General features: G+C 37.4%; 1 protein-coding gene across 4 annotated transcripts; it reads right to left on the bottom strand.

Moving 5' to 3' along the window:
* Positions 1-27702, bottom strand: LOC148846168 (Reticulon family protein). Of its 4 annotated transcripts, XM_088954096.1 has the most exons (7): positions 27420-27568; positions 26765-26956; positions 9936-10133; positions 9668-9848; positions 9408-9549; positions 3204-3273; positions 1-464 (listed from the first exon to the last, which is right to left on the bottom strand). In XM_088954096.1, the coding sequence occupies exons 3-7, from the start codon at positions 10117-10119 to the stop codon at positions 295-297; spliced, it is 747 nt and encodes a 248-aa protein (XP_088810222.1). In that variant the 5' UTR covers positions 10120-10133; positions 26765-26956; positions 27420-27568; the 3' UTR covers positions 1-294. The 4 variants fall into 4 exon arrangements, with proteins under 4 accessions (XP_088810222.1, XP_088810221.1, XP_088810224.1 ...); XM_088954095.1 differs by lacking the exon at positions 26765-26956 and having other exon boundaries at positions 27420-27702; XM_088954098.1 differs by lacking the exon at positions 26765-26956 and having other exon boundaries at positions 9408-9446; positions 9661-9848; positions 27420-27696.

Below are 27702 nucleotides of genomic sequence, written 5' to 3'. Positions count from 1 at the left end.
TACCACAAACAAATCCAATTTTTCGTTACCGCAGCCTACCCTTAGAATTCCTAACTAGTAGTCATCTAGGCTGATCAATTTCTGACCTGACAATTCACTGTTGCAATTGGGTCCTCTCCCATCCATCCATGAATGATGGACGTCAGGGATCCCACTACCATAATTAGTGAGTATAAGTTGAAGCTAAGCATAGTTAATGACAATCCCTACTAAGAACAAATTGAAACAGGAATAAGCATTTAACTCAGTTTCCTTCATATTATTGAAGAATAGCTTTGAAATTGGAGCAGCATTTCATTCCGTTTTCTTCCCTTTGAGGTTTCCTTTAGGAATTTTGCTGAGAACGCCATCATCGAGTTTGCGATATTGCTGTTGAAGCTGTCCAAGAAGATTATACACAGAGTTGTCAACTTGATCTTCATATTTCTCATATAGAACTGGTAGAGTATGAGCAGCAACAAATCCTGAAGCAACCCAAAACGATGTCAGAACTCAATTTAGCCTTAAATCCCAACTATTTGAGGTCTTACTAATAAACCACATTTCCACGATTACGTAGAACAATGGAGACTTGAGCAAATTCCAGAGCCCTGTCACCGGCACGTAAATAGGAGTCGTCCCCAACTGACTACTATTGGGTCTGGGGCTGTCAATGTCAAATATAATTTAAATAATATATAAAATACAATTTAAGTTATAACTTGCATTAATTAACAATTTAAAAAACTGTTAATTAACGAATTCATAAAAAGAGTTAATGTTTTTTAATAAATACAGTATTTTAATAAACACATTTAATTAATAATACTACAATTATTGAAAATTTTGTAAAATACGGTTTATTATTAATACTGTAATTATTAAAAATACTGTTAATAAAAAATACATTATTTTTAATAAATAATGTTAACTAGTTAAAATACTGCAATTATAAAAGTATTATATTAATTAAAAACAGTGTCAATTAATAAATTCAATATTTCAATAAATACTTTTAATTAATTAATAATACAGTAATTATTAAAAAATACTGTATTAATTAAAAGTATAGTTAATACTGTTAACGAATAAAATACTGTAATTTAATTACTGTTAATTAATAAATATTGTAACTGTTAATACTGTTTAATAAATTATATTTTCATTATGTTAATTAATAAAAAAAATTATTTAATATTGTTTTTGAATAAATACTGATAATTAATTAAAAATACTGTTAATAAATATGGCTAATATTGTTAATTAATAAAATACGTTTAATTATTAAAAATATTGTAATAATATTCATACTGTAAATTTTAAAATATAGTAATTATTACTACTCCCTCCCTCCTCTTTCTTTCTCTCTTCAGTGTCTTTTTTTAAACAAAAAATGTATTAATAACATACATTAAAATAAGAGGCCTGAGAAAAAACCCAAAGGTCTCTCTCAATAATAGTGTGCAACTTTATTAATCTAATCAAGATAAGCAATGATTACTTTTTTATATTTTTAAAACAAAAGAAAATAAGAAAAATGCAAAAATTTGAGAAAATAGATAAATAGCTTCTCTCAAAATGTAAATTTAATGTAATTTTCTGCTATTTATAGCTTAAATTATATTTAAATAAATTAAATTACTTTCTGTTAAAAAAATTTATTTATATTTCTTGCAATTTGAAATATAATTAACAATATTAAAAACGTTAACTAATGAATTAATAAAAATATTAATACTGTAAAATACGAATAATAAATAATATTAATACTGTAAAATACAGTATTTTAATAAACATGGTTAATTAAAAATATTGCAAAGTATGGTTAATTATTAAAAAACTATAATTATTAAAAGTACTATATTAATTAAAAATATTGTTAACTAATAAATTCAGTATTTTAATAAATACTTCTGATTATTTAATAATACTATAATTATAAAAACTACTATATTAATTAAAAGTACAGTTAACACCTTTAATTAATAAAGCACGTTAATTATTTAATAAATAAATTATATTAATTAATAAATACATTATTTAATTCTATTTTTTGATAAACACTGATAATTGTTTAAAAATACCGTTAATAAATAGATATATTATTTTTAATAAATACAATTAATACTGTTGATTAATAAAAACGATGTTAGTTATTATAAATCTTGTAATTATTATTAGTACTGTAAATTTTAAAATACAGTCATTATTATTAGTCTCAAAGGTCTCTCTCTAATAGTGTGCATCTTTATTAATCTAATCAAGATTCTGTTGATTAAAATATACTATAATTGTTAATACTGTTTTTTAATAAATGAACTTACATTATATAAATAAATAAATACATTATTTAATACTGTTTTTGAATAAATACTGATAATTATTTAAAAATACTGTCAATTAATAAACACGTTATTTTTAATAAATACGGTTTATACTGTTACTTGATAAAAATGTTGTTAATTATTAAAAATCTTGTAATTATTATTAATACTATAAATTTTAAAATTCAGAAATTATTATTACTACTCTCTCTCTCTCTCTCTCTCTCTTAAATGTCTTTTTCTAAATGTAATAATAACATTTACTAAAACAAAAGGCCTTAGAAAACCCAAAGGTCTCTTTATCTAATAGTGTGCAACTTTATCAATCCAATCAAGATAAGCAATAATTACTTTTTTATATTTTTAAAATAAAAAATACAAAAAAAAATATTATTTGCCACATTTTAATGACCATCCAAAGGAAGTCTTAGGTCTTTTTTTTATTTTTGGTTGGTTAAAGTGGTTGCATCAATTTTGGAATATGGCCGGATCTCCTACCCACAAACTCTGCTCATGTCTACCCACACAACATCGCAGCCACACATGGAGAACATCTCATCATTCTACGTGATATTATGCAGGGCGAGATGTTCCCAATTCACAGGGGTAATGTGTTATCAGTAGATGTGGGCAGAGTTCTCGTAGGCAGGTGGTCCGGAGTCGGTTGGAATGGCTATCTACGGATTGGAAAGTCCTTTCAAAGGGTGGAAAACGAAGCAAAGAACATGCTTCCCTCCTTTTTCTCACTAGACTATTTTTTAGGGACCAGAACAGCTAATAACAAAAAGTAGCAGATTCGCAATTTTTTTCCACCGCACTTATCCATTTCCAACTTAATCTAAAAATATAGTAAAAGAATTATAAAAGGGCAAGAGAAGACAAGAAGCTAATATCCCTTACCCATATACAACACGGTCAAAAAATTGCACCAGCACCCTATCATAGCAGCAGCCCACAAGCTTGCAACAACCTGAATGGAGGCCTCAAAATTATGGCTCAACCAGAAAGATGCATATCATATTAAGATGTGTATCACCACTATATAACTTGCGTTTGTTCATGTGGTAAAAGTTCTTTTAGTTTTACATATATGACATGACCAATTGAGGCAAAAGAAAATGAAATTTCCAAGGTCCCCCCGCCTCCCCAAAGAAAAAAAAGGAAAACCACAAAAACAAAAGTGCAAAGGAACAAAGTGAGAGGAAAAGCAACGCACTCCATCAGAATGATATTGTATGAAGTTGTTTCCAGAAAGAAAGGAGAAAAAAGGAAAAGATAAATGACGGATATCATTACCAATGGACTCAAGAAGCATCAGGAAGCAAAAATTATGGAAGTATTTGCTGAAGACATTAGGTGATTCATTCTAAAAATATGTAGAAGTTCAATAACAGTAAAAAGGAAATCATGCTTGTTACAGGAAATTAGATAATAACATTGCATATTTTTTACAAAAAAAAAACTCTATCTTCTCAGATGAAAGGCTCTTGAGCTTTGCTTCATGGCATATTGAGGCATACAACAATGTACAGGGGCCCAAAGACATCATATGCATTGAAAGCTCAACGACTAAATCACCCTCCTTGGAGAAAAACTTTTAGTTAACCAATCATTGATCAAATTTTAATAATAAATAAATGTGTGGAGAAGATGAGAAGATCAGGTAATCAAGGATTCATTTGTAAATTACATCTCAAAAAGGCCTATGATCTAGTGGATTGGAGTTTCTTGCTAGAGGTGCTCAAGAAGTGTGGCTTTGGGGGCAGATTGTGTAAATGGATTAGTATCTGCCTTACTATCTGTCATTATTCTAGTCAATGATTTCTTCTCAACTTGTAGGGGCTAAGACAAGGTGATCCACTGCCACGCTTTTTATTCACTTTAGCGGTTGATGCTTTTAATAGACTTTTATTATAAGCAAATAGGGTTGTGTTAATAAGAGGATGGAGAATTGGTAGAAATAGGGTTCCGGTAAACTCACCTTCAGTTTGCAAATGACATTATAATATTTTGTGAAAGTTGTGACATGGTGAAAGTGAGAAATTTGAAGAATCTAATTATTCTCTTTGAGAATGCCTCTAATTTGAAAATCAATTTTGAGAAGAGTTGTGTGGTTGGACGAAACTTGGATGAGGAGGAATTGGAGACTATTGCTGCCTGCTTTAGATTGCACCCATTATAAGTGGCCTTTGACCTACCTAGGACTTCCCCTAAGTGCCAACCCAAAGGACAGTTGGTTTTGGAATCCTATGGTGGAAAAGTTCAAAAAGAGGTTGGCAGCCTCAGCCTTAAGGAGGAACTACATTTCTTTGGAAGTAGAGTAACTTTAATCAAAGCTACACTTGCTATTTGCCAACTACTTTTTGTCGGTCTTTAGGATACCAAATAGGGAAGACAAGAGGATTGAAAATTTGACGAGGGATTTCATATGGGAACAAGGGGAAGAAAAAAATGACCATTTGGTCAACTAGGATGTAGTGAGCCGCATTAAAAGAGGTGGTGGTTAGGGCTAGGAAAGATAATCAATAAGAACAAAGCTCTTCTAGGCAAGTGGCTTTGGAGGTGGCCACTGGAAAGAGAGAGATCATGGCATGAAGTGGTGGATAAGATTCATGGCTGTTCTGAGACTAGTTGGGATGCAAGGGTATCTCGATGGGCTTCACTCATAACACGTTGGAAGGCTATTTCTGACACTCCTTAAATTCCTCAGGTTATGACATTTGCTCTAGTAATTCTGTTCTTTATTGGGAAGATATTTGGGTGGGGATTAACCACTAAAAGATTGTTTCCCCTTTCTCTTCTCTATCTCCCTTTTTAAAAAGGAGCCTATTTCAAGGTTCCTCCCCCCCCCCCCCCTAGTTCTCCCTTTGACTCTAAATTGGAATTTTGGTTTTCGTAGAGATTTAAGAGATGATGAATTTGCTTTTGTCTGTGAGCTTTTGCTTCATTTGGACTATTTGTTTGAACCTCTCAAAACCTAATAGAAGAATTTGGACTTTAACTCTTAATGGTTCCTTACTCGTGGTTCTTTTTTCAAGTCCCTTTGTTCTGCCCCTCTCTCTTTGGAGTTCCCTATCAAAGAAATCTGGTCAAGGCCCATTTCCCCCTACTAGGAAGCCTTCTATGATAAAATCAATACTATGGATAACCTGCAAAAGACGAGACTTTATCATTGTTTATCCCCAAACTGGTGTATTTTTGTAAAGTGCATAATGAGGACTGCCAAACTTCTTGTTATCTTGTGCATTTGCTGCTAATATTTGGAATTGGGTCTTTATGTTGTTTGGGTGCAAGTGGAACTTGCCCTCTGAAGTAAACTTGCTTTTTGACCTGTCTACTTTTGGGTGGCCAACTAAGAGAGCGAAATGAATATGGAAGTGCATCAAAGCAACCTTTTTGTCGACTATTTGGGAGGAGAGGAATTTTAGAATATTCCAACAAAAGGAAAGAAGCATCGATGAACTAAGAAATGTATTCTGGCAAGGACAACTTATTGGCTGAAAACTTCAGATTTGTTTAGAGGTTACTCCCAGTGTTTTAAAAGGCATGCCTAGAGAGCAAGGTGAGGCGCATTCCAAAGTAGGCACCTCGCATGGGTCAAGGCGGCCAGACGTTAGGAAGGCGCTCACCTCTGCACCTCAGGCCAGGCGCCAGGCAAGCACCTATTTAAGTTGCCCTTTGTCTTTTTTTTCAAATTTAAGTTTATAGATGATTATAATTGTATATAAATTATTTATTTTCTTTTATGTACCAAAATTTTGGGATATGATATGGCAAATTTGAAAGAAGGAATACACGACCCAATCGAGAGAGCAAAAACTTGCCATACAAGGCTTTCACCCAAATCTTCTCAGATTCTCAGACTCCCAGTCTCAGTCGAAGTCTCGAATAGCAAATTAAAAGCCCCTCAACCCCAGGTTCTTCTTGGATCATCAAGTTCAAGCTACCTTCGAAGTTCTATCATCATCAAAGGCCATCTCTCAGTCTCAGTTATCTCAGTCAAACAGCAACTGCAGCGTCTTCAACTCTTCAGGCCTTCTTCTCACTTTTTACACTGAAAACAAGGGTTCCGCCCACCCCCTTCACTTTTTTATTGTGTTTCTTCTTCTTCTTTCCTTGTCTGTTTTACACTAAAACAAGGGCTTCGCCCCACTCTCACACAATGTTTTCATATAAAAACAGTAAAACAGGGCTATGCCCCTTTTTTTATTTTCAGTGTTTTCTTTATTTTTTTCTTCCCCCACTTTCTTCTTCTTCTTCCTCTTCCTCTTCTTCTTCTCTTTTCTTCCATTCTTTTTTACACGAAAACAAGGCTCCCAGTCTCAGCTCTGTCCCAAAAGTGGATGGACTAAGAACTTTCAAATATGTCTAAACTTCTTTTTCAGTTCAGCTCAGTAATGTCTAATAATCTAAGCATCTAACCAATTGAGTTAATAATTAAGTAATTAACTTTGTTTTTTTTTTATTTTCCCGATTTCTTAGAATTTCTACATGTTTTTTTCTATTTTTTCGTTTTTTTTTTTTAATTTTGTGTGCCTTTTCTAAAAAGGTGTGCACCTCGCCTTGAGCCTTGAACTTCAGGTGCATTTGGAACATGTCGCTTTTTGTGTGCCTTTCGCTTTTAAAACACTGGTTACTCCTTTGATGATCTTTGGAAAAGTTGAGCAGAGGTGGCCTCCACAGCCCCCAGAAAGAATAGACTACAAGTAGATAAGAGACCTACAGAAAGTGTGGTAGAGCTGAACATTGACGATAGCAATCAAGGTAATCCAGGACCTTCAGGTATGGGAGGGATCTTAAGAGATAACGATAGCAACATTCTATCCCTATTTTCAGGACCAGTGGGAGTTGGTGATTCTACAAGGGCTGAGATATTGGCTACAATACAAGGAATACAAGTTGCCAACCAACTAGGAGTAGAAAATTTGATAGTTGGAGACTCTAACCAATGTTTTTAAAAGCACAAGGGCCAATTTGCGCCTGAGGCAAGGTGAGGTACACGCCTTTTTATGCAAGGCACAAAACTACAAAAAATAAGGTAAAAATCAAAAAAAGTCAAAAAATTCAAAAAAATGCCAAAAAATTTTAAAAATTCAAAAAATATTAAACATAATGTTAATAAAAAATATAAACTTAAATTTTAAAATAAATGTTTTAAAAAACCTATTATCTAAAATTAAAATACATAAACATAACATGTAAGCGTATTCAAATGAAAATTTAAAAATAAAAGCGAACATATAAAGCATTTTCAAGCATGTAAAATCCAATCTCCTTTTTTACTTAATTGCATTGCAGTAGCTAATGTGATGTAAAACATATTGCATTCTTGATTCTACGAGTCGCCTTTGTACCACGCCCCTCGAGGCAAGCCCAAACAAGTCTATGTAAGGGTTTGAAATTCTTATTTGCTCGCTCACTGAAGCTCCAATAACCCCCTATTTGCCAAGTGTTGTTCATTCATTCATTGTAATAAAATATCTTCTTAAAAGGCAATGAAAATTATAAAATCATTATTTTTTGTGGAAAATAAGAATTTCAAACCCTAACATAGACTTGTTCAGGCTTGCCTCGAAGGGTGTGGTCGGGGGTCCGAGGGCGGAGCCCTCAGCCCAGCCGTTAGACTCAAACAAAGCAAAAAACGCAAAATTTTAAAAAGGCACACACCTAGGCTGAGGCGCAAGGCACATCAGGCACACGCCTAGGCGCACCAGGCATGTGCCTTTTGAAAGGGGTGTGTCTAGGACCTGAGCAAGGTGCACACCCCAAAATGCACCTCGCCTATGCGCCTAGGCATGCCTGAGGTGCACCTTTTAAATCACTGACTCTAACGTGGTAATGGGTTGGCCATTAAATCCAGAAACAGATTTCTAGGACTACAAGGATCTTCTTAACAAAGTTAGTTGGCTCACAAGGAATATGTCAGTTAGCTTTCAATGGGTTAGCAGATCGACAAATGTTTTGGCTGATTCTTTGGCTAAACAAGGGGTTTCAAGGGTTGAATTATTTTGGGCTACCTTATGATTGTATTCTGTTAAGAGTTTGGTTATGCTCTCACCTCTAGGGGAGGTAACAGCTTGTCCTCTTAGGGTGAATTTACATTTCCTTATTAATAAAATCATTATTCATTTATCAAAAAAAAAAACAATTATATGGAATAAATAACATCGGGAAGACAGTAAATCATAGACTTTGGAACACATGGAATAAACAATATTTAAATATTTCACTGTCATTCTTTCTGATGATTTTTTATGACATTGTTGGGATAATTTTTTGAGTTCTCTCATCTTTTAAATATGGTTCTAAGAGACCTTTTCCTTCTTTACAGAGATTCTGTTCTTGTAGAAGCTCAATAAGAACAAATAAAGGACAGCAACAATAAAAGGAAATGAAATTAGGAAGGATAAATTAATGAGACTGATAAAATCAGAACCTAAACTATCACAAATGAAGGAAAATTAACAATTACAACATAAAAGGCCGTTAGCCAATCTTGGTCCCAGCTGTCTGGGGTCTTGGGAGGAATAGACTAGATATGGTCCTAGCTTTTGGCTTTTTTTTTTTGCACAAAGTGGCCTCTCTACTCAAACTTGCATTTTCATGATTGACAGCACGAGATTTTACCATTACACCAAGTAATGGCACCTTAACAACAAGGGTGCAACTAGGGTTGGCCTGAGTTAGCATTTTACGCTGCTTGAAGCTCAGGCCTTTGGACTGGGGCCATTCAAACTTTGACAAAAGCCCAACCCAAGCCCGCCTAAGTTGCACCCCTACTTAACAATTACAGCAATCCTCCACAAGAAAGGAAAAAAAAAATACAAGTAGATGGAGTATCAGTGGAAAGACAAATACTGTCAGGAAGACAAAATCGCAGAAATAGGTGCAGAACTACACATGGTTCCTTCTGATGGTATGTGATTGCATATTGTTGTTGCAAATAAACAAATATTTTCTTGTCCTTTTAATACGATTCAACTTTTAAGTCTTCTTTTCCAGAAAAGTTTCCTAATAAAATTGTAGAAACTGAAGAACAATGTATGGGGATTGCAGAAAAATGCAAGAGTAATGAAATGCAAACGACAAGTGAAAGACACATACCACAAGAAATTGCTTCAAGTTACCCCCACATGCAACATCCTGAAGAAACCCCAAGAAACGATTAACTTCAGTACCAACTGAGACACCAATGTTGACAAATAACTCTTCAGGCAAAACAAGACGAGGTACTTTAGATGGGGATCTGTTAAATGGGCCAATCACAAGTATAAGCTTTTCTTCATTCATAACACATGCAGCTAATAAATTAGAGAATTAAAATAGAAAAATACAGAAATAGAAGCATAACATGTACATGTAACCTGTTCCATAAACCTGCAGCATTCGACCAAACAAATTGAGCAATCATGCCAATAACTAAGGCTAAGAATAAAAGGGTCAGAAAATTGTATTCTAGCCATTCAAAGAGCACCCAGATGGCTGTTGCACCAGTCAAGACGCCTGCAGATATCTTCTTATTCCTCCATAGCAACACATCAGCAGCTACAAAATCAAGGCAAATGGTAATAAGACTATGGTACAAGAATGACAATAAAACTAAGAAAAGACACAGAATGATGGAAGAATTACACTTTCCGCCCCCCAAAATTTTGTGAACAGGTTTCTGGCGACCAAACAGCCTATTCATCCGAGTAGAGACTGAATTTGATTTATCTTCCTCAAAAAATGACACAGATTTCTGCTTTGGGGGACTTTCTACAAACTTATCCATTATGGTGTTCAAAAGATCCTCTGCTGTAATCCCCTCAGGCATTGTTCCTTAATTTTCTACCAATCCACAAATAAAAACTCATCGTCAGTCTCAGATGATGAAATCAATTGCCTCCGATACCACACTAAATATAATAGCAAACTTGTCATCAGCAAGAAACTGTAAATCAACCAATGTCCATCAAAAAAATGTAAATCAACTGATTTACTATATATATATAACTATCTTGCAACTTTTTTTAACTAGGTCAATGGGCTAGACAACGGGGGTCTGAAACCCACTCAAGCCTCAACCCCAATAAAGGCAGAACTCAATCCTAATCTCTATTGCAACCAGCAGGAGACTTCACAAGCTGAATCAGCTGGCACCTTCTTGACCAAGAGTATACAATAGAAATAAATAACTCAGGAGTTAGGACTTCCAAATAACTTAGTGCATATATATTCTGCAGTTGACCAAGAAAAAGAATGAGGATATCGTGATCATGACATTAAGAACTCTATATGGCAATTTCTTTCACCTGATCCTTGATTAGCCAAAGCATCGTATATTAGAATCATGTTGCAGATGGAGGTCTCTAAACATCAAATCAGTTAAACCTCAAATTCTGAATCTACAAGAACTCAGCAAATCCCTAGTTAACCAAGAAAAAGAATAAGGATGTCATGATCATGAGATACACTCTATATGACAATCCCTTTCACCTGATCCTTGATTAGACAATGTACATTAGAACCGTGCTGCAGGTGATCCCTAAGCATCTGATTAGTTAAACCCAAAATCCTAAGCTACAAGCACTCGGCTAAGATGTTTGTGCCAACTAGGTTAACAATGGAAAACACTGAGTTCAATTTCCCTTGGTCTATGTGGAGGAAAAAGCATCCACTAGACATCTTGTTGCTATTTTTACATCCCCTTCTTTTGTAGACAGCATTTTTCTCACAGTTCAGCAAGATAGCAAATGTAAAGCCAATGAATCCATAAAAAGGCAGGAGAAAGAGGCTCACCATCTCTTCCAAGGAAGTTGACAAAACTAAAAAATAGGTTGTCAAAGTAATTTATTGCATCTGTTGAATGTGGGTTTTTTTTAAACCCTGAACCGGACCAAATTCCAATATTGCCCTGGAACTTATAGACAAACGGGCAAAATTGGAATGTTATACCTGACCCCTAGACTCGATTATGGTACTGCACTGAGTGTCGGATTGGACTGTCTTTGATATGCCAAACAGTGAAATCCTTAGAGGGGGTCAAAACCTGAGTATATTGGGACAGTCCGAGAATTCATCTGAGTGGGTGATCTTAGTGACAGGATCAGCCCCTTTGTCGGACAAAGTAAATGATTGGGAAAATGCACTCTCTCTGATGGAAACCTAAACTGTCGGCAGTGGATTTCAAATGTGTTTGAAATTTAGTTTTGCAAAATATATTTATATATATTATGGTTTCAAATTGTTTGCAAAAGGTTTTAATTCCTAGGATTCATGTGAGTAGAGAATGCAGCATTGTACCTTGCAACCGAGGGATAGGTCATCACTTGTTGGACAGTGTTTGATCATTAGGGGCTGAGAGGTTAAGTGTAAGACCATTGAGGGTTATACCCGATGGGCTAATCTTGCATTTGCACACAGTCCTTGGGCCTTCATAAGATGGCTAAACCCAATGACCATTTAGTGTAAATGTTGGACCCATTAAGAGCCCATAGTGATGGACTCGGGGGTTTACTGTATTCAACAGTAAATTCGGCCAGGCCTTGTAACAGAGGCTAGGCTGAACCCATGTGGCTGATGTGTTGATCAATGATAGAGTCCCACGCTATACAAAGAGAGCCAAGCTAGCCAACATTAAAAGGAAGTGAGCCTAATAGCTTAATGGGCCTAAAGCCCATTTCGAACTGGGTTAATTGGATTAATTAAATAGGGGTAAATCTGGGTATGGATCAACATATAAGATTTGGATCAAGAGACTCCTAATCAGATTAGGAGATTGTCTCTTTAAGGCTATAAATAGATAGCAGGGCGGACCTGAATAAGACACAACACAGAAAAGACAACTCAGTTTAACTGTTTCTGCCTTCAGTTCTTTTACTCCTGCTCTTGCCGCCCTACCCTATTTGATCTCCATTTCTTGGAATTGATCAAGATTGGATCTTGATATTGTTTCTTGCTAGAAGAAACAATTTTAAAGCTGTGCTCACTACCCCATTCGATTCTTGTTGAAGAATCAGAGGTTCTTGGTAAGAACTACCTGTTGATCCTACCTCATCCTAAGTTGTGCCATCTTCAATGGAGAGAGAATTTGGTACACTCTTTGGGCGTGAACACCTACGTTGAGATAAACTTTTTGCGTGATTCCGTATCAAGTATATCCCTCCCTAATCTTGATTTCAGATTTGGTCCGGTTTGGTTACAAGAACGAACCTTGAAAATGCAGTTTTCTAAATTGGGAATAGGATTCCCGGATGGGGGGGGTAAAGAAATTTTTGAAATTTCACCCAACCTTCCTGTAAGGTTCGGCCATCCATATGATGGATCTCCCATCCCTTCATTGGTATCAGAGCCAAGTTCAAGTCTTGAACCAAATTAGATCAGATCTTAATCTGTGCAAATGGGCAGAAGGCGTTCTACCCGATTTGCGCAATTAGTGTTTTTTTCTGGGAATTGGTTTCTAGATTTTGTGCGGATGATTTGGAAAATAACTCTTTATTATTCTGTTATATTTATAGAATTGTTCTGTCAATGTTTCTTGAATATTTGGCCAGCACATGTGATAGATATCGAATCTTTCTGGTGCCAAGATCAGCATACCCTATTGTTTCTTTTCTATTCAATTTGGTTTGTAAATATTTTTTTTTAGACAAATTGTATAGGAATTTGATGTGATGTAATAATAGAAAAAATAGGTTTTTCTATTTTATTTCCATCTGGAGATTGCTGGAATGCACAACAGAGGAGAAGAAGTTTTCGCAAAAAGAAGTTCCGCGATCTGCGATTTTGTAGATAACAATTTTGCAATCTACGATTAGTTGTTCTTTGCAGGTTTGCAGGATGTCCAAGAAAATCACAGTGCAGCCCTCTAATTTTGTTTTCTTGATAATTTGATTATCTTGAATTAATTTATTTTTCATATCATTATTCTTGAATTAAATCTTGAACTGGACACCAAAACTTGGGCCGATTTGCACCAAATTTGGTCCAAACTGGTTACCAAATTATTGGTTCGATGGGGTTGGTTTTTCTTACCCAAATTCGATTTAGGCCAAAGGATTGATGGCCCACTTCAAGTTTTAATTCGGCCCACCTTTGTAAAAACACAATTTTAATATGATAAAACTGAATCAGCCCTGATTTAGTTACATGGGTCGAATTGCTTTTTGTAGTACAACCCATGTACCTAGATAATGTTATATGATAATGTTATGGGCTCTATTGGGCTTATACTGATTTAATCTAATTAGTTAAGGGTTTTACAGATATTTTAATTGATTTGATCAATTTATTTCATGCATGTGATGTATGGATGTGTAATGTGCTACGTACATGGGCCATAAGCACTTGGCCCATGTTAATTGGATAGTGGCTCTTTCGCACACTATGGTTGAATGCACATCATTGCCATGTTGTCATAAGATCATTGGATGATCTCCCTACTTGATGGGCCCCACATCAGCTTCCTACCCAAGAGTAACCGTGCGAAACCCTAGCTGTTTAGGGCCCATTTAAATCTGACTTTGAGAAAGTCAATAGGAGCCACTTTGGTGTGACCTAAGTCAGAAGTAGGGCATAATATTTTGTTCCCTCTGGTGAAATATAAGTGCATGTGATAGGGAGATTCATATGATGAACTCTCTAAAGGCCTTACATTATTAGCATGAAGATGGGTCCTTAAGTAATGAGGAGATGCACCATAAAATTGGATTATCCATTTGCTGTTGAAACTGTCATATTGTTTCATAAGATGATAGGGGCATCATAGACCGATGTGGGAGGGGCCTATCCTAAAATGGAAGACTCTCACGGTACATTAGCGTTCACGAATATGATGGGTAAGCACTTACTAGACAGAAAGGTTTAACCTAAAATGACAATGAACCTTGTCTGATAGAGGCCAAAGGGAAAGCTCATGAGATGAATGGATGTGATCCTTCACAGAAGGTGGTGGGGTTATGCAACTGAAATAGTTGGCTCCATGCACTATATGTGGTTTCCCACATTTCCAGAGAGTTCGCAGTCTCCGTCATTGAGATAGGAGGGAAATTTCAGAAATGAAAAAATGGAAATGGAACATAAATTAAAAGCCATATCTATGTAGATAACATGAATCAAATAAGGTTGTGGACTAATATTTGCTTTGCCTTTTATCAAAAATGGCAAATAGACAATACGTCAAACTGTTGGACGATATATTCCTTCCTGCGGGCCTCAAATTACTCTAATTGGTTTCGTAACCTTATGTTGGTTCTAACGTCTGAGAAATTGGACAAAGTTACTAAGAACCCTGTTCTAGATTGTCCAGGTGATAGGGCTTTTGAGGCCCGTAGGAAGGAATATCAAGAATGGGAAGAGAAAAACTCTCTTGCCCGGTGCTACATCATAGCTGTTAGACAGTTTATGTATGCCCTTAGATTCAATCTGATTTGATGTACTTTTGTTATTTAGTGGAAATAAATAAAGTGCATGTTTGATTCATGTTGTTTGGTTTAATTATGTGTAAAACCCTAAAACTAGACATTTATAGAGACTCGTGTTAGTTTTAAATGTTCACAGCCGTTGGATAAGTCTGGGGAGATTTATCCTGCCAAGGCTGATACTGGTGTGCCACCAAGTGTTGGGATGGCCTGTCTCAGCCACCAGGGTAAGACCCGAGGCACATGCAGTATGGGATTACTTGAATCCTTGAACCGGACCAGATTTCCAGTCTTGCCCTGGACCTTGGAGATAGATGGGCAAAACTAGAAAGTTACACCTGAACCCTAGACTCGATTATGACACTTCACTAGGTGTTGGATCAGGCTGCCTTTGATATGCCAATCAGTGAGATCCTTAGCGGGGATCAAAACCTGGGTATGTTGGGGCAGTTTGAGAATTCATCTGAGTGGGTGATCATAGTGACAGAATCAGCCACTTTGTCAGACAAAGGGTAATGATCGGGAATGCACTCTCTCTGATGGAAACCAAACTGCCGGCAGTTGATTTCAATCGTTGGAATTTTGTTTTGCAAAATTAATATATTTATATATATATATATATGTACGGTTTCAAATTGTTTGCAAATGGTTTTAATTCCCGGGATCCATGTGAGAGGAGAGTGCGGCACTGTTCCTTGCAGCCGAGGGAGAGGTCCTCTCTTGTCGGGCAGTGCTTGATCATTAAGGGCTGAGAGGTTAAGTGTAAGACCATTGAGGATAATACCTGATGGGCTAATCTTGCACCTGCCCACAGTCCCTGGGTTTTTATAAGATGGCTTGGCCCAGGGACCACTTAGTGTAAGTGTTGGGCCCATAGGGTCCATATGATGGACTCAAGGGGTTCATTGAGTTTTTCAGTGAATTCGGCTGGGCCTTGTATTAAAGGCTGGGCCGAACCCATGTGGCTGGTGTGTAGATCAATGCTTGGGTCCCACGCCATACAAAGAAGCTCAACTGGGCAGCAGATTGGAAAGTAATTAGACACTGAATACTTAATGGGCCAGAAGCCCATTTCGAAGTGGGCTGATATGATCACCCATCCTTGGGGCGAATCTGAGATTAATGTTAGTAAAAGGATTGGGCCTTTAGCCTTATCCACTCTTGGAGACCAAATTCAAATTAGATTTGAATCTGGTAACCTCCTGATAAGATCAGGAGTAAGCTAACTTTATCTGCAGATAGGATTAAGATTATCCCCTATCCAAATACTGATTTGGATTGGGATAACTCCCAATTAGGAGGTTTCTTAATCAAGAAGAAATGAGGAGAAACCCTAACCAAAAAAGAGAGAAATACAACAGATTTCGAACCAAGAGAAATCGCAAGAAAGGTTACTACGAATTGATATCAGATCTCATACTCCAGAAAAAGAAAGAAGAAGCAGTTCAGCTTTTTCGCCTTTGGAGTTCTCCTCCTGCCGCCACCATCTGTTTTTGCAAGATTAGATCTTTGCAGAAAAGAAAGTCAAGAAATCTGTTCTTGACATCAGTCTTGCAAGAAAGACTGAAATAGATTCAGTGTTTAGTGCTTCCAGAGGATACTTGCGAAGGATCCAGTGTGTAGGACGCACCCTGCTAGTTCTGTTCCATCCACAGCTGTGTCATCTTCAGTAGGAACGGATCTTGGAGCATTCTTTGGGCGTGAACACCAACTTTGGGAGATAGTGCTTCTCCGGATCAGGTATATTCCTCCCATTTGTCTTTGGTACAGATCTGGTTTGATTATGGTTCAAGTATGATCCTTGAATATTGTATTCTAAATTTAGGGAATATGATTCCCAGTTGGGAGAAGGTAGGAAAATTTTTGAATTTCGCCCACCCATTCCGCAACCTTTATGGCGTCCATTAGATGGATCCTACCATTCTTTCAATAGCCTCCTTAGACAATCAGATACAGCGACAGTTTGATCAGATCGAAATGTCCAAGGATATCTTGTATAGTCTAAGGACCATGTATGAAGAGTAGAATCGTTCTACTCGTCAGAAGGTCCTAAAGAAGTTTATGACTGCACATATGTCCAAAAACCAGCTAGTTCATGACCATTGTCTGAAGATGATGGGATACATCAATGAACTGGAGGTTCTTGGATCTGGGCTAGATCATGTCACCAAAGTTGATGACATCCTGAACTCTTTGCCTCCTTCCTTCAATTAGTTCATAATGAATTACAATATGAACAAGCTAAACGTTAGCGTTCAGGAACTCAGCAATATGTTGCAGAGGGATGAAGAACTGATAAAGAATGATGAGCCCATAGCCATACTTGTTGAAGGTGGAAAATCGGGCAAGAAGAAGAGAAGGCAAAGAAGAAACCTCAAAAGAAAACTAGCAAGCTTAAAAAGCAAAAGGACAAGGCATCAGATGTCTGTCACTTTTGCAAGTAGACCGGCCACTGGAAGAGAAACTGTCCTCAGTACCTGGAGACCAAGAAACAAGGTAATTTCAAATCCTTTGTCATAAAGACCAATATGTTGGTCACTTCTGCTTCCTAGTGTATTGACTTCGGGGATTCTACTCACGCATGTAATACATTGCAGGGGTTCAGGACAAACAGAAGACTGAGTGACAGAGAAGTGATTCTTTACTTGGGGACTTTTGCAAGTGTTGCAGCTACAGCCATAGGAACTGTAGAATTGTAATTCAAAGAATGAATAATTACATTAAAAGATTGTCTTTATGTGCCCAATTTAAGAAGAAATTTGATTTTTGTTTCAAAACTGTGTGCGAATGGTTATTCTGTTCTTTTTAGTAATGTGATTACTATCAAAAGGAATAACAAATTCCTCGCATATGGAGAACTTGAGAATGGTCTTTATGTTCCTCATCCTTCTCTGGAAACAAATATAACCGAAACTACGTCAGATAATAACACCAAGAAAAGAACCCGAGATACAATTAATCCCACGTGCCTGTGGCATTACCGACTTGGCCACATTAACATAGATCGTATCACAAAGTTGGTAAATGATGGTCTTTTGGATTTTCTAACTGTAAAAGATCTTCCAACTTGTGAACCTTGCCTTTAGGGTAAGATGATTAAACGGCCATTTAACGATAAGCCTGAAAGATCAACAGGCACGCTTGACCTTATACATACTGATGTATGTGGTCCCATGAATGTTAAAACACGTAACCAACACGTTTATTTCCTAACATTTACTGACGATCATTCTCGGTATGGTTACATGTAACTAATGAGACACGTCTGAATCCTTTGAAAAGTTCAAAGAGTTCAGACAAGAGGTCAAGAAACAGTTGGGAAGACACATTAAAGCCCTTCGATCGAATCGAGGAGGCAAATATCTCTCTGACGAATTCAGGGACTACTTAAAGGAAAATGAGATAGTATCACAACTAGCTCCTCCTGCTACACCATAGTTAAACGGTGTGTCAGAGAGGAGGAACCGAACTTTATTGGATATGGTCCAATCACTTCTCGTACACTCAGAATTACCTACATCCTTTTGGAATTACGCATTAGAGACTGTGATATACGGGCTGAACCGGGTTCCAACCAAATACGTTCCAAAAACTCCCTATGAGCTTTGGACCAATAAGAAACCAAGTGTAAGACACTTGAAGATTTGGGGTTGTCCAACACATGTTAAAATAACAAGTGCTGACAAATTGGAATTTAAGATCAATCATTGCCTATTTGTAGGTTACCCAAAAGGCTCTATTGCGTATTTATTCTATGACCCAAGAGAGTAAAAAGTGTTATGTAGTCGAAATGCTCATTTCTCGGAGGAATATTACATCCTGAACAATCATCATCAGGAAGTTGTTCTTGATGAGGAGAGCTCAGGGGTTGAAGGAAATGTCCCATAAGCTCTAGTTAATAACCAACCTAGGAGATCTACTCGGGCATACAGGCCTCTAGTTCGTTACAGCTATGACCAAGAAAGTTACTTGGTGGAAGCCATGACCAATGAGGAGGATCTCGTGACTTATACAGAAGCTATGTTGGACATAGATTCCTTGAAGTAGGTAGATGCCATGAGAGCTAAGATGAACTCAATGGAAACCAATGAAGTCTGGACTCTAGTAGATCCACCCCCTGGGGTAAAAGCAATTGGTTGCAAATGGATGTATAAGAGGAAGAAGGGCCCCGATGGTAAGGTTGAGACTTATGATGACAATAAAATCTATCATATTTTATCCCCTAATATTATGTCTTTCATACTGAATTAGTACTTAATTAGACTCATATTTCTTGTATTTCGGTTCAGGGCATGAAAGAATGCATCAAGAGCAAAGAAAGACAAATCGGATGATTTTTCACAATTTCAACATCGTTCAGTGGTCTGGGCCTAACTCGCGTCTCCGAACTCCGAATGGGCTAATTCAAGACCCACTGAAAAGATAAGAGAAAAAGCCACAACTTTCGTATTTTGGGCTTTCGCTGATTCGGCCTGCATCGAAGTCAAATCCGGGCCCGAAGTCGGGGCAATTTCGTAGGAAGGCCCAATCCGCAGCTGAAGCCCAACTCGCAGAAAAGCCTGGCTGAAGCCCAATTCGCAGAGGAGGTCTATTACGAATCCAAGAACAAGAAACTAAGAAGAATCCTTCCAAATCTAAATTCTTGATGTAATCTTAGAGAGATAAAGGGATTAAGTTCAATAGATAAAGAGATAAGATTAAAATTAGGATAGGACTTTCTATTTTTGTAAGATTAACTTCAAGAGGAAGTAGGAGACCACCCCCCTCCCCTTCAATCTAAATAAAGGAGGGGGCGGACCAGCTAAGGGCATGACACAATCACTCAATCTTGGGGATTGAATCAATAAGCATGGAGCAATCAGTCAAGAAAGGGTCAAGAATTCAAGAAACTTCAAGAAGAAGGTGGCGGCAAGAAGAGGAAATCTCAGCACCATGGGCAAATTTAAGAGTTCTTTCTTTCCCTTTGTTTGCTTTAATTCTTTTATCATGAACTGATTTGTTTCTTGCTAGGACTGTGGAAAGCCTAAACCATGTTAATGAATATATTTTTATCTCTGTGATTTATCCAAGATTGTGATTTCCATATAGTCTATGAATTATTGTGCTTAATGCAATTAAGAGCTTGGCCACCTCTTAATTGATTTGATTTATGTGAATGAATCAAGAGAGGAATCCACATAATTGACTGAATAATTCATAGTGTGAATTGAATGGTATATAGAGATATATATACATGATTCATCTGAATTTAATGGTTTTCTTGGACTTAATGCACTCCCATCTTGAGAGCTCTACTCGAGAGATCGAAGGGTTATCTGATGGGTGTAGGTTTAGTATATCTCGAGAGAATATTGAATAAAATTGGAAAAATCTCAGCTTATGGGAATGACAAATAATCTTGGTTAATCGAACCCATCAATATTCATTACATTGGTTAGGTGGACCAAAAGTCCTAGCGATTCCATCCTTTGCAGATTTGGTTAGTGATCACCTTTGTTTCTATTTTCTTTCTTGTGTTTATTTTTTCTTGCTCAAATCTGAATTTCGATTGTCCAGATAATTAGGGAAGACAGTGGTTCTAATACTTGTTTTGTTAAATCCCTGTGGGAACGATATTATTATACTACTTGGTAACTAGTGCACTTGCTAGGGTTATATTTATAGCTATCAAGTTTTTGGCGCCGTTGCCGGGGATTTAATCCTAAAATAATATTAGAATTTGTTAACCTTGATTAATTTGGACCTTTTATTTCTGTTTTAATTGTCTTTTTATTTTTTGTTTATTTGTTCGAATTCTTGCTGGTTCAGATTTATTAGTGCATGACACACACTAGAAGAGGACTAGCAAGATTCGATCCTAAAATAGAAAGAACCCTTATTTAAAGAGATGCTTAGGGAGTATCCTCACCATGGAATACTAGTTTGGTATCAAAATCAGACCTTTTATAATGGCATTACCCCCCCTAATCAATCTATTATTGATGCAGCCGCAAATAGCACTATCATGAGAAGAACACCAGAGGAAGCCTATGACCTAATAGAGGAGATGGTGTCAAACAGCTACCAGTGGAGCAATGATCGAACCAATCAGAGGGGAGTACACCACATTGATTCCTTTGCATCCCTATCTGCACAAATTGCCAACCTAAATAAGAGACTGGATAATTTTAGTATTATAGCCATGAATACACCATCTAGCATATGCGATTTATGTGGTCAAATAGGACATACTAATTCTGATTGTCAATTAAATAGTCATTTTATTTCCCATGAGAATACTAATTTTATCTCTCATGCTAGCAGGTCAAACTTCAACCCATACTCCAATACATACAACCCAAAGTGGAGGAATCACCCAAACTTTTCATGGAGTAACAATCAGCAAAAGGCACCCATGGGTTTCCAACTACAGCCGCCCCCACAAGAAAAAAAGAACAATCTGGAGGAAATGATCTCTAAGTTCATTAATGCCACTGAAGCAAGGTTCCAAAGCCATGAAGCATCGATTAAGAACTTAGAAGTTCAAGTGGGGTAGATTGTGCATATGTTGTCGGAAAGAAAAGAGGAACGGCTGCCCAGCAATACGGAGAAGAATGCAAAAGAGCAAGTAAATGCCATAACTTTAGGAAGCGGGAAGACAATTGGTGAGACCTAGAAAGATGATAATGGAAGCTGATGTGGCCGATCTGCAAAAGGAGATCATAGGGAGTACACCTAAACTGAGTTTAGATGCTATTAAACTTCCTCTCCCTTACCCTGAAAGAGTTTTGAAAGATAACTTGGATGAGGAAGTTAGGAAGGTTCTGAACTATTTGAAGGACAGTCAAGAAGGACAAGGTAATGCTCATTATATTATGTTGTCGATTTCTAATAAGAGACCGTTACCCTCTGTTTTGTAGGCCCCTGTTCCATATTTAAACCCACCCATGATGGATGTAAGGGGAGCACACCGAAAGCTGAAACCACGAGAGTTATAGGATCTGATTCATGATAGGGAAGTTTGTTTTTTTTTTCTTTTTCTTTTTTTACATTTCTAGTTAATTTTGTTGCCCTTTCTTTGCATTTAACCTCACATTGGGGACAATGTAAGTTTTAAGTGTGGGGGACGGGATTTTGGATTTAGGTTAGAATTTTTTGATTTAGGTCATTTTTTTTTTATGATTCATACAAAAAAAATCAAAACCTCAACTCTTTTAAAATCAATTGAAACAATGTTCTAGGAAAACTCTTGTGAACCTAGTAATGAGGTACGATCAAGGGGAACGTGACTTATCTAAAGCCATTTCCAATTAAGCTAGTCCTAAATTCAGGTTTAAGGAGATGGGGTAGTTGTTTTACCATTGCTACAAATGGTAGGATGGAGCATAAAATGCAGCTACTATCCAACAAATTCAACAGTAGGATGGAGCATAAAATGCACCTACTGGCCGAGTAATCCAAAAGTGAGACGGAGCATAAAATGCACTCACTCCAAAAGAGAGAGAGAGAGAGAGAGAGAGAGAGGTTTTCCCTGATTTACTACCTAGTTTGCAGTAGCAAGAATTGGATTGGCTGATAGATGAGTTGAGTATAACTTGGTTGTGTTGATTTAATGGTTTGCAATAGTTAACCTAGAATACTTGTGGAGAAAGTGGAAGGAGAGTTGAGTTTAAAAATCGTTAGGAAAGTTGGTTTTTTCTTGCTTTATTTCTTGCTTGAGTTTTGTCTTGCCCGAGGACGGGCAAGAGTTTAAGTGTGGGGGGATTTGATGAGAATAAAATCTATCATATTTTATCCCCTAATATTATTTTTATACTGAATTAGTACTTAATTAAACTCATATTTCTTGTATTTCGGTTCAAGGCATGAAAGAATGCATCAAGAGCAAAGAAAGACAAATCGGATGATTTTTCACAGTTTCGACATCGTTTAGTGATCTGGGCCTAACTCGCGTCTCCGAACTCCGAATGGGTTGATTCAAGACCCACTGAAAAGATAAGAGAAAAAGCCACAACTTTCGTATTTTGGGCTTTCGCTGATTCGGCCTGCATCGAAGTCAAATCCGGGCCCGAAGTCGGGGCAATTTCGTAGGAAGGCCTAATCCGCAACTGAAGCCCAACTCGCAGAAAAGCCTGGCTGAAGCCCAATTCGCAGAGGAGGTCTATTACGAATCCAAGAACAAGAAACTAAAAAGAATCCTTCCAAGTCTAAATTCTTGATGTAATCTTAGAGAGATAAAGGGATTGAGTTCAGTAGATAAAGAGATAAGATTAAAATTAGGATAGGACTTTCCATTCTTGTAAGATTAACTTCAAGAGGAAGTAGGAGACCACCCCCCTCCCCTTCAATCTATATAAAGGAGGGGGCGGACCAGTTAAGGGCATGACATAATCACTCAATCTTGGGGATTGAATCAAGAAGCAAAGAACAATCAGTCAAGAAAGGGTCAAGAATTCAAGAAACTTCAAGAAGAAGGTGGCGGCAAAAAGAGAATATCTCAGCACCATGGGCGAATTCAAGAGTTCTTTCTTTCCCTTTGTTTGCTTTAATTCTTTTATCATGAATTGATTTGTTTCTTGCTAGGACTGTGGAAAGCCTAAACCATGTCAATGAAATGTTGACTACGGTGAAAGTATATCTTTCACAGCAGTTCTCCATGAAAGATCTTGGAAAAGCCTCTTATATCATGGAACTCCGACTCTATAGAGATAGATCGAAGAGGATAATAGGATTATCCTAATCTACTTACAATAACAAGATAGTCAAGAGATACAATATGAATAACTCCAAGAAAGGAAATGTTCCTTTCAAGCATGGAGTCACTCTCCCCAAGGGTATGTCTCCCAAGACACCTGAGGAAATTGAATGCATGAAGGAAGTTCCCTATGCCTCTTCCGTAGGAAGCATCATGCATGCCATGTTGTGCACTCAGTCAGACATTGCTCAGGCCGTGAGTGTGGGTTCTCAGGATATTATCAGATTGTTATTGCCTAGGAGGACCAAGAGAAAACAACATTCACTTGCCCATTCGGCACCTTTGCTTATAGACGAATGCCCTTTGGTTTGTGTAACGCTCCAGGCACTTTTCAAATATGCATGCTGAGTATATTTTCTGATTTTATTGAGAAATGCATTGAAGTGTTCATGGATGATTTTACTGTCTATGGTGATTCGTTTGATGACTACCTAAATAGTTTAAGTAAAATTCTGAATCAGTGTGTGGAAACAAATCTTGTCTTAAACTATGAAAAATGCCACTTTATGGTGAAGGAAGGCATTGTATTGGGACATGTTATTTCAGCTAGAGGAATAGAGGTCGACAAGGCCAAGATTGACTTAATTGTGAGCTTACCCTACCCTACAAATGTTAGGGAAGTTCGTTCCTTTCTTGGACATGCAGGTTTTTATCGCAGGTTCATCAGAGATTTTTCAAAAATCACCCTACCATTGTCCAATTTGCTGCAAAAGGATGTGCCTTTCGATTTCGGTGATGAGTGCAATGAAGCATTTGACAAACTCAAGAGGTTGTTAACAATTGCACTCATTATTCAACCACCTGATTGGAACTTGCCCTTTGAGATCATGAGCGATGCAAGCAACTATGCGGTAGGGGCTGTTCTAGGTCAACAAATTGATGGGAAGAGCCACATCATCTACTATGCTTCCAAAACATTGAATGTTGCACAGAGCAACTACACAACTACTGAAAAGGAGCTACTAGCTATTATGTTTGCTTTAGACAATTTCGATCATATTTGCTTGGCTCTAAAGTAATTGTATTTTCTGACCATGCAGCTTTGAAATACCTACTAGCGAAGGAGTCAAAACCGAGGTTGATAAGGTGGATACTCTTGCTCCAAGAGTTTGATTTAGAGATTAAGGATCGAAAGGGAACTGAAAAATCAGTGGCGGATCATCTAAGTAGGTTGGTAAAAGATGAGAACTCCTCACCCATCTCTGAGTTGTTTCCTGATGAGCAGTTGTTTCACATGAAATGTATAGTTCCATGGTATGCTGATATTGTGAACAACTTGGTCACCCGATTTTTGGACGATTTGGATCAGGAGACTCCTAATCAGATTAGGAGATTGTCTCTTTAAGGCTATAAATAGATAGCAGGGCGGACCTGAAAAAGACACAACACAGAGAAGACAACTCAGTTTGATTGTTTCTGCCTTCAGTTCTTTTTCTCCCTGCTTTTGCCGCCTTACCCTATTCGATCTCCATTTCTTGGAACTGATCAAGATTGGATCATGATATTGTTTCTTGTTAGAAGAAACAATTCTAAAGCTGTGCTCACTACCCCATTCGATTCTTGTTGAAGAATCAGAGGTTCTTGGTGAAGAACTACCTGTTGATCCTACCTCATCCTAAGTTGCGTCATCTTCAGTGGAGAGAGAATTTGGTACACTCTTTGGGCATGAACACCTACGTTGAGAGGAGCTTTTTGCGTGGATTCCATATCGGGTATATCCCTCCCTAATCTTGGTTTCAGATTTGGTCCGGTTTGGTTACAAGAACGAACCTTGAAAATGTAGTTTTCTAAATTGGGAATAGGATTCCCAGATGGGAGTAAAGAAATTTTTGAAATTTCGCCCAACCTTCTTGCAGGGTTCAGCCATCCATGTGATGGATCTCTCATCCCTTCATTGTGTGGGCAAGATGCCAAATCAAACTCAACTCCTCCAAAATCGTACAAGTTCATCTATTGCTTGTCCACCTCAGTTCGAATAACATCAAATTAGCACCATCTATGGGAAATTGAACAAAAAGTCCTTTAACTCTACCTTACCAATCCCAACGGCAATGCCTTCAAAGAACACCAACCACTCTAACAGCTCAGGAAAAGACTCTCCATGGGCTCCCACTCGAGCCATACTTCACCATCTTGCGAACCCCAAAATCAGTTAGTCACTTAGGAGCAGTTCAACTCTCCATCAACAGGTCAAGGGCCTCATTTTCGTGCTTTGGTCCCCAATACCACATGGCTTAGTACCTTTAGGTTCATCTCTCTCCACTAACAGGTCAAGGACCTCGTCACCGCACTTTGAGCCCCAACACCAAAGGCTCAACCGCTCAATACCTTAGGTTCCCCTATAACTAATGTGCCCTTAGCACCAACCGATCCTCCTGCCCAAGACTGCAAAGAATGTAGAGATGAGTTGTAAGTCCAAGGGGAAATGAGTGACAACCATCACCTCAGCACTCCAAAATATGACCCTTGAAACTGAGCCTGAAACACTCATCCCCAAAATCCCCAATGCTCAAGAGTTCACATCCCTAACAAAGAGTGTCTAGGGTCATAGAACTAGCAGTCGCACTACTCTCATGTAGATCTTAGCTTGGTTAAGGACAGATGTAGCCCCTCCACAAAATTGGGCAAATGAGGAGTTAACATTGGCAGCCAAATCCAAGACAAATGATACAATTCCAAAGTGGATCTTCAAGCATGACCAAGAAAAATTTAAACGTCCATGAAACATTTTGAAAATATTCCCCTAATAAAAGGAAATACATGGTAGCAACAAAGTAATCTTCTCCCATGTATGTTACTTGTGTCCAATGTATTGTGAAGTCCATCTCAACTAGATAGTCTAGGTTAGCATAAAAAAATTTTGTGTATAATGAATATCAACTAACAATAACATGATAGTTGCTCAAGTTCTCTTATTTACAACCATAAGCTATATAGTTGCTCAATTTCTCATCTTCACAATGACATGATAAAAAATGAATATCAACAAACCAAACAAACATGAAAAAAAAAAAAGTCTCCATAATTATTCACACTTAGCAAATAAGAAAACTTTGAAATAAGACACTAGAACTTATGTCAATATTAAATAAACAAAACAAGGGTTTAAGACATAAAAGGTCACTAATGTGTAATCACATTATCACTCATTTGAGCTCCTCTTTGAAGGGATCAATTGATGGATGGGAAAAGACTAGACAAAAGATTTCAATTTAAAAACAAGGGGCAAAAAGAAAGAGAATTAGAATCAGAGATAAAGGGCAGCCCAGTGTACAAGGCTCCCGCCAATGCGGGGTCTGGGGAGGGACAGATGTTTACAGCCTTACCTCTACACATGCAAATGACGACAGGTCGCAATGGAACAACCCAACCGTTGCGGCAAGGCCCACCCTCGATAAGAATCAGAGATAAATGTGACTAATTAAATTGCTACAGCTTAAAACCCTAAATATCTTTCACATTGAATATCTTGATAGAGAAACATAATCAAATACACCATTACCTCTACCAAGCTAAACCTGGAAACATTGAAAGAAAAACAAAATGAAAAGAAATTAGATCATCTTCGTATCTCAGATGCTCAGTAGTCACCGAGCAGCAACCAACAAAGATAGGAAATACGCGGATACGCATCCATAGATGACTTTCCAAAGACAACTACAAATCGTATTGCGATAAACATAAGGCAAAAACATTAAGCCTCTCGCATACTCCAAACTCAAAAGTAAAATTATACTATCTGAGATACAGAAGCACACAAGAAGCTCCGGACACTACTTAATCGAACTTAACTCCAACCAGAAAACTCAAAACTCATCCAAATTAAATTTCAAATGTTTAAGATAGTTCAGCTCTACAACACTGTATGATAAACAATAAAGAAAAAAACACCCACTGAAGCAGCAAAAGATTCGAACCAAGATCGTTCTGAACGTCATTTCTTGAACGAGAAAACACAACTTGGGCATCGAAAATACTAACCTCTCCGGAAAAAATAAGGGTTTCAGGAACCTGGACCAAAGGAAAACAGACAGAGCGACAAAGGAGCCTGCTACACAAATCCGGTACTCTGGTATGAGAGCCGGGCTTCGAAGCCCGGGAAGAAATAAGTTGCAATTTGCAAATTGCTTGACGACTGACGAATGATTGACTGGTAAACGTACGTCTCCTAATTGATTATTTACGATATTGCCCTTGTTTTCGGGGACGGGGGATTTTAGACTGCACCCCACTTTAGAATTAACGGCAGACATACGACAATTCC

This window comes from Nelumbo lutea, chromosome 7, assembly GCF_056320005.1.
Source record: "Nelumbo lutea isolate HS-2025 chromosome 7, American lotus-T2T, whole genome shotgun sequence".
NCBI classification, from domain to species: Eukaryota; Viridiplantae; Streptophyta; class Magnoliopsida; order Proteales; family Nelumbonaceae; genus Nelumbo; species Nelumbo lutea.
This window is presented reverse-complemented; position numbering and strand designations above follow the sequence as displayed.

Excerpts from the sequence above, each read along its gene's own strand:
- LOC148846168 (XM_088954095.1), bottom strand. The coding sequence starts at position 10,119 with ATGCCTGAGGGGATTACAGCAGAGGATCTTTTGAACACCATAATGGAT. Across the intron at positions 9,550-9,667 it reads GCTGCAGGTTTATGGAACAG|ATCCCCATCTAAAGTACCTC; the intron begins GTTACATGTACA and ends CCCATTTAACAG. Across the intron at positions 465-3,203 it reads TTTGACCGTGTTGTATATGG|GATTTGTTGCTGCTCATACT; the intron begins GTAAGGGATATT and ends GGGTTGCTTCAG.